Here is an 11,625-nt window from a genome sequence, read left to right as displayed (position 1 = left end):
TTATTTTCGAATCCCTGAAGATATCCTTCGTTAACTTTTCCAGCCTATTACTGCTGAGGACACTGCGGAAAGGAAGAAAGAAAGCTTTGTAATCTGTAGAGAAAAATAAAGAAAACATGTTTTTAAGACCTGTCATGGCACGGTATGGTCAAGGCAACGCACGACGCGGGACATCACGAACGGTCACGGCACGGTCATGGCATGGAATGGCACGAGATGGTCACTACACGACATGGTCAAGGCACTACACGGTCACTGCACGACATGGTCACGGCACGGTCACGTCTAGGTCACGGCACGGTTATGTCACGGCACGGTTATGTCACGGCACGGTTATGTCACGGCACGGTTATGTCACGGCACGGTTATGTCACGGCTAAGTTATGTCACGGCTAGGTCATGTCACGGCACGGTTATGTCACGACACGGTTATGTCACGGCACGGTTATGTCACGGCACGGTCACGTCACGACACGGTTATGTCACGGCACGGTTTTTGCCGACATGGTCAACGAGTCAATAGTTCGATTGGCCTTTGGCCTCATAGGCCATTGACCCTTAAGGCATTCACGGTTGCAAGGCTAATTATTAATTATTAATTTTCAGCATTTCAGTCCTTTTTCTATACAAGAAAAAATTACAAAGAACTTACAGCGCATGAAGATACAGACCAGCAAATGTTCCGTTACTTAAGGTTTGGATAAGATTATTACTTAGCAATCTAAACAAGATATAAAACAACACAGTATAGTATTCAGCTAGTACACGGTAAGGTAAATATCAAAGTTACGTGAATCACTCGTTCTGACCATTCCTCATAAGACACAACTTTCCGGTTTTGCCCGCTGGTTTATGCTGCACTATACGACAAAAAGGTTTATGTTGCATTATACGACAAAAAGGTTTATGCTGCACTATACGACAAAAAGGTTTATGCTGCACTATACGACAAAAAAGTTGCCTTCGAAATACATTGGACCAATTTCAAACTCTATTAAAATCCATTAATAACTTATTGATTATTTTATGTCCCTAAAAAGCAGGATAATGTTGTCACCCGATAGAAATGAAGGTCTAATCAGTTATTCAGTGTAAATGTAATTACGAAGGCAGCACCTTCTCCTCTGTTACTTTAAAACCCCGAGAATTAGTGCATATGACCCCTTACTCAATGTTTTCAGTTGATCCTACATGAAGTTAAAAGTTAAACAGTAAAATATTATTATATGATTTGAGTGATGCATCTTGGAGATATCAAGGTTTATACTTCCAGTATGCTAATGAGTGTGATGTCATAGTAGGCATTATTAAATATACGAAAATTTACTGGGGTAGTAAAATATACTGCATAAAACATAATTATCTTACTCAGGGTTTATAGAAAGGTTATTGCAAATTTGTTTCCTCATAGTAATCAGTGTTTTGATTTTAAAATGATGACAAATAAACCCAAATGCCAAATGAGTAAGTGGTCATAGGCACTTTAATTCTCGGGGTTTTAAAGTTAGGGGTCATAGGCACTTTAATCTGACCCTAAAGTAAATTGATTGAAAAGAGAACACAAATGAAACAAGTATATGCTTACAAGTTTGTGGTGCTTAGTGGGATGTCCCAAGGGATCGTCGTTAGGTTTGCCTCTTTGCAATTTACTTTGTTTTGAGAAATTCTGCAATCTGTTTCATTGATGGAAACTGAAAAAAAGAAAAACATATCAGAACTGGACAATAAGAACAAAAATTCATGACTAGACATGAGGACCCATTTACGAGACTTCACTGATTAGTATAAAAATCAATAACGAAAAAGTAATAACTAGAAAAGAAAACACTTAAAGCCTGCGCAAACACTTTCTCAATGCATTCTCTGTTGTTCGCTGCACTACTTGTCCCATACCTGCGCGCGGGGAAAGGTCTTGCGAAAGAAGAGAGAGAAAAACCCGAAACGAAACGAAATGAAACGAAAGAAACAAAAATTATGGAATAAAGATACAGCGCGAGCTTTAAAAAATGATTTTAAAAAATAAAATAAAAATGAGTACTTGAAAAAATCCCAGCGCGATACCAATTTCTTTAGAATAAAGTCTAACTAAGTCTTAAAAGGATGAGGAGATATAGTGCAGTAAATTCGATTATAACGTTGTTGAAGCGAACCGACAAGCATTCCTGCCAAACGTTTCTTACTGCCGAAAGGTATGGGAACGTCGCATATGGCACATTATTTCATCGTTACAGCTCTTCATCATTAACATATCGTTATTTTATTTAAGGAATAAACAACGCACACGCATGTCTCTGTACTGTGATATAAACACGCTGGGAAACTGTAGAGCACGAGAGAAGCAAGCTAATGAACACGAGGCGTAGCCGACGCTGATATAAACACGATAGCCAACCAATCGACGCACGCGTTATATCTTAAATATTTTTAACCAACAAATGCATTTGGCCATCTGCGTGAAATGAAGTACCGTACGTGAAGTAAATTTTCAAATATCATAGTCTATTATAAATACAAAAAGCCATGGGCTCTTCCTTGTTCGATACCCTAAAATATACCAAGACATTTTAATACCCTCGAAGATACCAAATCGCTAGTCGTTACCCCTAAGAGATAGGACGAGGATATAGATGCTCTTAACCCGGTTCCCCCCCTTTCCCCCACCCGCTCGCCTTTGGGGGTTTCTTACTTGAAAAGGTTGTAGTACGCTATCAGTCAGTCAAATCATTATCACTCAATGTTACAGCTGTAATAATGATTGTAAGTTGATGCAATAAGTTTGTACTTGGTACTAGTGACTGTATGGCGGATGCGCCGGCAGATATTTAAAGATTACTTCCAATAGCATATGTTATTAATATTTCAAAAACCCCAGATGGCATCGTATTTGATGTAAAAATTGTCGTTTTTTAATTCGCACGGTCAGTCATGGGATATCATCTATTGAGTATTATTACTTTCTGTAGCCCTCCTGCTTGAGAGATCACAAATAGTCAAAACTTCCTCTGAAAAAAGTAATAAACTATTTCAAGTTTTTTTTTGTTTTCATTCAATTCGCCCGTCACTTCAAAGACGCCGAAATTCAATACACTGTAGATTAAGCCAATCAGGATATTCAGTCTTTTTTGATTTTTACGTAATTGAACTATCAATAATTAATCATTTTACCTATAACTTATTACAGAAGAGAAGGGGAGAGATAAAAAACTCTAACAAAGTACATGAGTGCTTCCTCGATCTTTTACTTCTTATTTTAAGCAATTGTCTTTCTTTACCTTTGTCTGTAACTTCAGTTTTCGTAACGGTGTAAGCAAAACTAAATTACATTGCATTTGTTAAGATTTAGAAACCATAAAAACAAATGGCAACTGTTCTCGTATTGAAAAAACGATTTTCAATGTCTGATATATATCTAGTTTTAATTAAAAACCTGTGTAATACTGTGTTGTACACAGGCATATTCACTCAATTGTAAAAGAAACTCGTTTCACCTGCGTTAACGTTAAGGCAATTTTTTCAAATGCATAAAGTTTAGATTAGAAAAATAAATCTAAAGACGTCGTTTCAAGTGTTACCAATGATTATAAAAGCCATAAAATAATATCATGGATTATCGCAACTTTTTATCGCTGTTACCTCTCCTATTTTATCAGTATTGCAACATTGCTATTCCACAGCGCAGGTTCCTATTTGCTTATATAGATTTTGAGAAACTCTCAGTATCATTGAAGGTCGCCGTTCTGATTGTTACTTAGCCTAGTTCTATAGTGACCTACAGCCAGTCACAATACAGTTATCAGAGCGCGCGCGCCAACTTTTCTGGTAGCAAAATGTAAGCAAATCCCGGTTTCCATTTTATCTCTTCAGCGCCCTGTTGAGGGTTGTCCAATACACACAAAATGAGACGGATCGTCATGAAGAATTAACGATCCGTCTAAGTTGGGAATCGTATTTACATTTCTTACAACTAAGCCTTCATCGATTCTTTCCAAAAGTTTGAATAGTTATCAGTTTTAGGGAGATTATGAACATATTTACTGTATACCTATACTGTCGCTGCATACTACTCGTTTTGTTTAATAAACGTTTTGTTTTACGAGGGTATTATAGACAAAGCACGCACGCTTGTTTCCTAACCTGGTCCCTCGATTCCTGATCAAAATAAGAGAAATTGGAATTTGATTTTTGTTGAGGGAGGAAAACCGGAGAACCCGGTGAAAAGTAAGCCCTTTAAATATAAAAGGTATCCAACAAGTATTTCTATTCACATAGGCAACAAACCAGATTTTTTTCTAACTCGGGTCGAATTGCTGAGTTAACGCATCAATACTGCGCATTACTGACCTATCACGAAGGGACCATCAACATGAATTGAGAAAAGTGAGTGTGACAATCTTTTATAGCTAGTAAAGGAAGAAAGGATTAAAACTTCGTGTCAAGATAAAGTATTTTCTTTTGGATTCATTTGGTTAAGTTCTAAGTAACTTTGCAATAACAGTGAAGTAGTCACTAACTACCTTTGTTTATAGTCAAACAAAATGAAGTTTTTTTATGCAATATTTGAAACCAAAAAGGAAAGCAAGATTAAGTATATTTTCTAGGATACTTACTTTCAGAGTTGATATTTTCACATATCAAGATTGAGATATTCGTGAGAAATAAAATGAAAAGTACAAAGACTTTTGCATCCATTGTGAGCTGCACACAGACACACTGACCTGATTCATTTGATTTCAAACCAAACTCTAGATTCTCACCTTTTATTATTTAAATTCAACTTAAATAATTAATATTAAAAGCTTTTTTATTAAAAATTTTTCATGCAATTTCATTACGGTTATGTATGTGTCTTAGAACAAGTATTTTAATATTATATTAATTATGTTTGTTATCTTAACTGCAACTTTATTGCTTAGTTACATCAAGGGTGCAGGTGAAATTTGGGGGGGGGGGGGGGGGGGGGGCTTCGGAAAAATTTTTACCAGTAGAAGGGAGGGGGGGGGGTTGAAATTTTTTTTCAGAGAGTTGGGGGATGCAAAATTTTTAGAAGCTACGAGAGATTGCCCAGGGGGGATAGTTATTTTTGGGGGGACTTCAAGGGGGGATCTTAAGAATTTTTTTGTCATTTAAAATTTTCACCTGCGCCCCTCTCTGCCATGCATTATGAACGCAGTCTTATTCCCAAACACCTCAACATCAGAACATCCATTACACACAACCAATATATTAAAATGCTGTCCCGTCAGCTTGACTATTTCATATTTATTCTTACAGTTTTTATTTATTTATTTATTATTTTATTATATATTAGGGGGAACGCGTAAAACATCCTTACCTCTAAGTTTTTGCAATAGATTGCAGCTACATACAAAGCTGGGAGACTTTATAGATCGATGGACACAAAACGGACCGAAATTTAATTAAAAATATAATACAAATATTTTCCACCAAACTTTGAAGCCTAAACTACATGTTAACTAAATTGCGTGCGCATAAGATCGACAATGGTCGACATTTGTGACATTTTTAAAAAGTAGATATATGTAGATATATGTAAGGATAAAGTTTGTTTGGCTTAAGGCTATAGAAAAAGAAAAAAGAAAGAAGCAATGATAGTTAGTTGTAGTTACATTAAATTATTCAAAAAATCGAGGGAACCGGTCGCTGAAGAAAGGAAGCTAGAGAGGTTGCCATTTCAGTATTAGGTTAATTTACCTCGTAGGGGACTTAGTGTTCTTTTGTAAATTACCTGCCTCTGGCAAATTTTCAAATCAATCAATCAATCAATCAATCAATAAATGGATGGATGGATGGATGGATGGAGGGAGGGAGGGAGGGAGGGAGGGAGGGAGGGAGGGATGGATGGATGGATGGATGGATGGATGGATGGATGGATGGTAAAATCACTATCGCATCGTCACACGATATCATGTACACTATCATTCACTATAAATGTGCACTCCTTTCTACTCGTTAAGTACCGATCTCAATCGAAAGGCTCTTAATATAAGAGAAAAATTCAGGAACGATTCCCAGAAATTTGCAATGGGGTGTCCGAAATGAAAAAGTGACGACATAGTGACGTCATTAATAATCCCGATCTGACTTATTTAATTTGTTCTTAGCTTTATTTTTAGATTTAATAATATGCAATTTAATCGAGTCGGACTAAATATTCGAGAAACGGAAATTATAAATAAATAGGAGACATATATCTACCAAAAAATTAAGACGGCTTGAGGGGTGTCCGGTGCACCGCAGGATACTACTGCATCCACCCCGAAGATTCGTAGATGAAAATACGGATGTCATCGACTTTTTTAAACTAGATGTCATCGTTTTGTCAAACCTTTTTTGTGTCGCATATAATGTTCGAACGACGTCCACCTGTCCCCAATATTGAAAACCATTTCATTTCATCCCTCATGTGGCTAGCCCCTATGCAATTCTCGTACATCAATACAAAAGAGTGCATATCAAATTTAAGCACTCAGATGATCTATGGCATGTGCTGTATGCCATACATCAATTTCTACATTTAAATGTTCCTTTGCGTCCTACACTGGAGCAGCACGTCAGTATCAATCGAGGAAAGGGGCGAGCACATTAATTATTCACTGGGGTCATCCTGACTATACCTAGTATTGCGACAGTAGAAACTACTCGAAATATTACTATATATTGCTATTATTATTATTGATATTATTATTTATTATTATTATTATTATTATTATTAATAAAATCGATCAACACCAAGATATCTAAATTTCTCGTAATTCTTTTATTCATCAAAAGTTTATGCCTTAAGAAACAATTTTCTTCCTATGTTATTCCTATTTCCCCCGTTTGCTTTAAGATTATTTTTATAATTCTCTTTCTTCGTTGGTTTCTTGCTTTCTTTTCTTTTCTTATTGTGAAGTAAAACGCAGCTAGTAGTATTAGAAGATACAAGATAACTGATGAGAAGAGATTTCTCATTTTGTAGCTTCAAAATCTCAAAACATTCTTAGTTTTCAAGACACTGAGCTATACCGATAGAGATTCACTTTGTAGGTCAAAAGATCTTAAGAAAAGCCTTTACAGCTTCCAGATTTGCTGCTAGATCAACCATTCACAAACAAACCAAAACACCATCTCCTAAGCCTATAAACATCAACTTTTGAAGCATAACAACTGGTGGAAAAACACGACCTGATATGTTTTCGTAAATTCAAACTGGTAGAATAGATAGCCGCTACTTTAAGACAGGATCGTATCAACGTGAGCCGATAACGAATACTTTAGTTTCTGTGTTTAGACCCAACAATGTGATATTCTGCTAGGAATCACAGGTAAGATAAAAATATACTGAATCAGTTTTATCAGGCTTTTAGTATTGGTTCAGTTTTTGATGATATTTGTTCATGTTAGTATCAGTAAAAAAGAGTGAAGTTCATTTCTAGTTATAGCATAATCAAGCCTATGTTTAGATGTAAAGAAATATAAAACGTTTTTATATTTGCCCATAAGTTCATATTTAAGGACTGCCACTTATCTGGTTTTGAGCAACTCAGTGATCTCACCGGATTTTCTGAAGTCTTACTTCCGTACAAGGAATTGACATTTTTCAACAGTTTCACAACCTTACATATTATCATAGTCATATTCTTATTAAATTTTCTCGATACTGTGATTAATATTGTGTCAAACAGATTGATCAAACTAAAACCGATTTTCTATTTCCTACAAATGAAAATTATGATATTGGATCCAATCTTATTTGTTTAGATTTGAAAAATGATTATATGAAAAAGAAAAAGAAAATGCATTAAATACTACTTGAGACTATCTTAGAAAGTATTTGTATTTTCCATAAAGAATATTCAATTGACACAAGTAAAAGTGTTAATACTATCATTAATAGAGATACAACTCTTGATCGATTCACTTCTGGTGGTACCGGATGGTCAGTAGCGGCAAACAAAAGGACTACTTTAGAAATTAATGAAATATTAATAAGGCGAAACACAGCACAAAAACCTGAATCAATATAACTTCAACATTGGTAGAAACAATACCAAATCCAAAATCTTTGCAGTGTACAGATAAAAAATGCCATCCTATAATCTTTCTTTAAAAAAGACAAATTATTATTATTATTATTATTTTTTTTTTTTTTGTATTAAAATAAACTACGATTGGATTTTTCATCAAATTGTATACAGATTCAATTTTTAATCACATCTCCGCCGGGATTGATTAATCAATCTTATGCGCAGTTGCTCAGTTGTAGAAGTTAGGAAATTGTCTATTAGCTTTCCGGAATATAGTGATGTTGAATTTTCGAGAGAATGAGGCCCCACCCAAACGCATATGAAAAATTTATTTTCTCTTTTTTGGAGGGGGTGGGGGTTTGCCCTTCCATCCACACGTATCCGATGAAGGCGCCACTCGACAACGGATTCGTGTGCACGTGGCATGCGAAAACGATTCGAAAACGCTATGTGTGAATGACGAATGTTTTTTTGAAAATAGTATTTAAAGCAATCCGTTTTCAAAAATGCCGGACGAGACTTGAGAGTTTTCTCCTCGAAAAATAATAGAATAGTATGTTTTAGTCCAAATAACAAAACATCGCATTACTATATAAATGAGAAAAATTTTACCCTTGAATCATTAGATGAAAACTCGAAGTTTTTGATTCATGAATTATTCCCCCTTTACGTACCTTATAGTGACAATTGCATTGACTCGTTTAGCCATCCCGTCGAGTGTCATTGTTGACTGTCATTCTTTTTAACAAAAACGTATATTGACTTAGCTGGCTAGTTTTGTTCCACTTTACAGAAGCTTTGGTAATCATCCCTGAAACGAAAATAAAATAACTGTTATTTTTTAACTAATGATGGATTCTGTGAAACTTTAAATTCGAGACCTTGCCTTTATTTTGTATATATATATATATATGTTATTTTTTCTTTTATTTTTAAATAACAGAAAAAATACTTTGCATAAAACCTGGAGCCGAAAAACATTTTATTATTATTATTATTATTATTATTATCATTATTATTATTAATTTATTTCTCATCGATGTTGCACGCGCATAATGACTGCAAATTCAAGCTAAAAGTTGTTTGTATGCATTCATAATTATATAAATTCATGATATTATTCTATAGGTTACGAATTGTTTCAAGAAACAAAAACAAAAAACCAAAAAGACTTATACATGACTTATTATGGTTGCGCAATAAGCAATATTTGTCGGGAAAACGCCTGCACTTTGTCGATATCATCTCACTTAGTGAGTTCGGTGATCATCAAACTTAAATGATGATTTAATTTATTTTACAATGCGAAGTTAAGGAGGGACACGTACATGGGAAACGTATTTGCCCGCAAACGCTCCTAATGATACAGAGTAATTTTCTGTTCTACAGAGTATAAAAAGAACCAATCTTCAAAAAAAGAAAACAACAATGGCAGGGATAAGAAATGTGACAACAATATCATTTCTCATTTTCATCATTTGTATTATTACTATTAATGAAATATGTAAGTATAAAGACATTTAACCCTTAATGCAAACTATTATATACTTTTAAATAGTTATACGTCATTTACTGTATTAACAGAATTAAGAAAATCATATTAACAGTGCATAAAATGTATACATAATAATATGAAATAATATATTTTTGCTTTCAGACGCAAAGCCAATAGTTTCGCCATTTTATAAACCAAAACCTGGACATGGGTATGAAAAAGAACACTACGTGAAAGGTATTCAATAGCATACACCTATTTCAAAAAACTTTCAAAACTTTTCAAAAACTTCCGGTCCGAAATCCGGAAATGGGCGGCGGTCTGAGACTAAACGAAATGTTTGTGCTTTTATGTTTTCTGGCCAAGATAAAAAAAGAAAAAAAAGAAAAAAAAAATTACATTTCTTCTTCACATTCCAATATAAAATGAAACTACGTTGTTCTGCTGTGAATGTATTACAAAATTGCAGCGTGCTACTTGGTCTCAAATAATCAGATTTCAGATCGATCTCCAACCGACGTCTTTCGAAAAATGTATACATAACTTCATACAACTAACGGATGGTTGTGCGCACCTCTCAGTTCTAACAAATTATTGATGTTCTAGCGTGCAATAACTATCAGTGTTAAGTTTTAAACCTGCTTGTTTCGTAGATGAGCTTTGTATTTGGTGTTAAAGCTGATCAGAAAGCAGAGTTCGTGAAAGAAGAGGTGACGTCGGGCAGATAATAAACCTTTTATTGTTACGTATTGTTTTACACAGATAATTACTACAAGGACTTTGCTAAAGGGAAGAAAAACCAGATCGCTACCGTAAATAATATGGATACACACAAAACAAAGTTAACGAGAGAAGGTGTGTAATATAATGGTGTGGGCTACCTGTGTTCGAAAGAACCTTTTTTGAGATTTTTTGGAAAAAATTTGTAATTATGTATGTAAGATATATGCTCAAATGTGTTCACCTCAATTTTTCTCTTTTCCCCCCTCTATTGTGTTTAGCTCTTTTAAAGGCAACATCGGCCCAGACCACTGCTCTGGTAGCAGCAGCACAGGCAGCCCGTTCATCTCTTGAAATCTCGAAGCTTGCCAAAAAGGCACAAGAAATCTCTGTGCGTAGAGCTAACTGGGTGTTACAAACAGTGCGCACCGCGGCCAAGGCTGAAGAGGTGGCTGTAAATGCCATAGAATCTCTGTTTATGTGAAAATCACATCCGAAAATAACCAAGTTGTATTAAATTTTATTAAAAAATATAATAAATTAGGGCATACCATGGCGTAAAGTATGCGCAATGTGATTCGAACATTTTAGAAAGGTGAAGTAAAGGCGCGAAGTAGAGACTCTTTAATGCAAATTTGTTGCGCGTGGAATCGCACGTACGAGCAGCAATTCCTCTGCATTTTGCAAGGCAACAATGTTGCGCGATTTTGTTGCTCGTAGTAGCGCACCTTTACTGAGCTTGAAATATATAATATTCATAGTATGTAAATAATGTCAGCATCGTCCAGAGTGCATTTCGGGCTCGGTGTTTAACATACAACAAAACCTTCATCAACCTTTTCTGAAATAGCTGTTTGCGCACTCACGTAGCTTTAACACACAAAATGATGGAATACTTATTTGCATACTGATAAGTCTCGCCCTCTCACTCGACTGACGGAACAGAAAAATCTTAAACGCGACAAACAATCGGGAAAAAAACCCGATAATGGCAAAAGTCACGCTAAGAATTTTATATAATAGGATCATGCCAAAAATTGGGCATACTATTGAAAAGGGGAGGGGGATTATCACAGTAGAAAAAAATGCATTTTGCTATTTTCTCACCCAACCCCCTCTCCCCGAAAAATGGTGAACGGTCCATAGGAGTTACAAGTTACAGTAAGTGCTAGACATAATCTAAAATATAAAGTAAATATCCTCTTCTGCCTTTCCATGTAGCGGTTATCAGTACAAACATATGTCAAACGATAATGGCTTTGATACATAAAATGTATCAATTTTGTCGAATCAGCCGAAGACCGCAGAATTACGATTTTATCTCTCTGTTCCTAAAGTCAATTTCATTTTCAGTTAATGAGGACACGCGGTAGGATCAAA

General features: G+C 35.2%; 2 protein-coding genes across 2 annotated transcripts in view; one reads left to right on the top strand and one right to left on the bottom strand.

Moving 5' to 3' along the window:
- Positions 1 to 4,699, bottom strand: part of LOC116303260 (uncharacterized) — an 18,810-nt gene extending 14,111 nt beyond the window's left edge. The window contains exons 1-4 of the mRNA XM_089034568.1: positions 4,608 to 4,699; positions 1,586 to 1,691; positions 653 to 721; positions 1 to 62 (exon numbers count right to left, since the gene is read on the bottom strand). The exon at positions 1 to 62 is cut by the window's left edge and continues 7 nt beyond it. Of these exons, the coding sequence (XP_088890694.1) occupies positions 1 to 62; positions 653 to 721; positions 1,586 to 1,691; positions 4,608 to 4,689 (319 nt within the window). The 5' untranslated portion in view covers positions 4,690 to 4,699. The remainder of the gene's footprint in view (positions 63 to 652; positions 722 to 1,585; positions 1,692 to 4,607) is intronic.
- Positions 4,700 to 7,233: 2,534 nt separating this feature from the next.
- Positions 7,234 to 10,807, top strand: LOC116303259 (uncharacterized). Its single transcript, XM_031712771.1, has 5 exons — positions 7,234 to 7,328; positions 9,420 to 9,534; positions 9,688 to 9,762; positions 10,288 to 10,380; positions 10,527 to 10,807. Exons 2-5 carry the CDS (start codon positions 9,459 to 9,461, stop codon positions 10,727 to 10,729), a joined length of 447 nt encoding a protein of 148 aa, XP_031568631.1. The 5' UTR covers positions 7,234 to 7,328; positions 9,420 to 9,458; the 3' UTR covers positions 10,730 to 10,807.
- Positions 10,808 to 11,625: the final 818 nt, after the last annotated feature.

The sequence above is a fragment of the Actinia tenebrosa genome, unplaced genomic scaffold (assembly GCF_029948245.1).
Source record: "Actinia tenebrosa isolate PJP-AT-01 unplaced genomic scaffold, QUT_ActTen_1.0 PGA_scaffold2__45_contigs__length_23673736, whole genome shotgun sequence".
Classification (NCBI taxonomy): domain Eukaryota; kingdom Metazoa; phylum Cnidaria; class Anthozoa; order Actiniaria; family Actiniidae; genus Actinia; species Actinia tenebrosa.
The sequence above is the reverse complement of the archived record's forward strand: the minus strand, read 5'-3'. Positions and strand labels throughout refer to the sequence as shown.

Coding starts and splice junctions, on each gene's coding strand:
- LOC116303259 (XM_031712771.1), top strand. CDS start 9,459: ATGGCAGGGATAAGAAATGTGACAACAATATCATTTCTCATTTTCATC. Junction 9,763..10,287: donor AAAAGAACACTACGTGAAAG/GTATTCAATAGC, acceptor TGTTTTACACAG/ATAATTACTACAAGGACTTT. Junction 10,381..10,526: donor AACAAAGTTAACGAGAGAAG/GTGTGTAATATA, acceptor TATTGTGTTTAG/CTCTTTTAAAGGCAACATCG.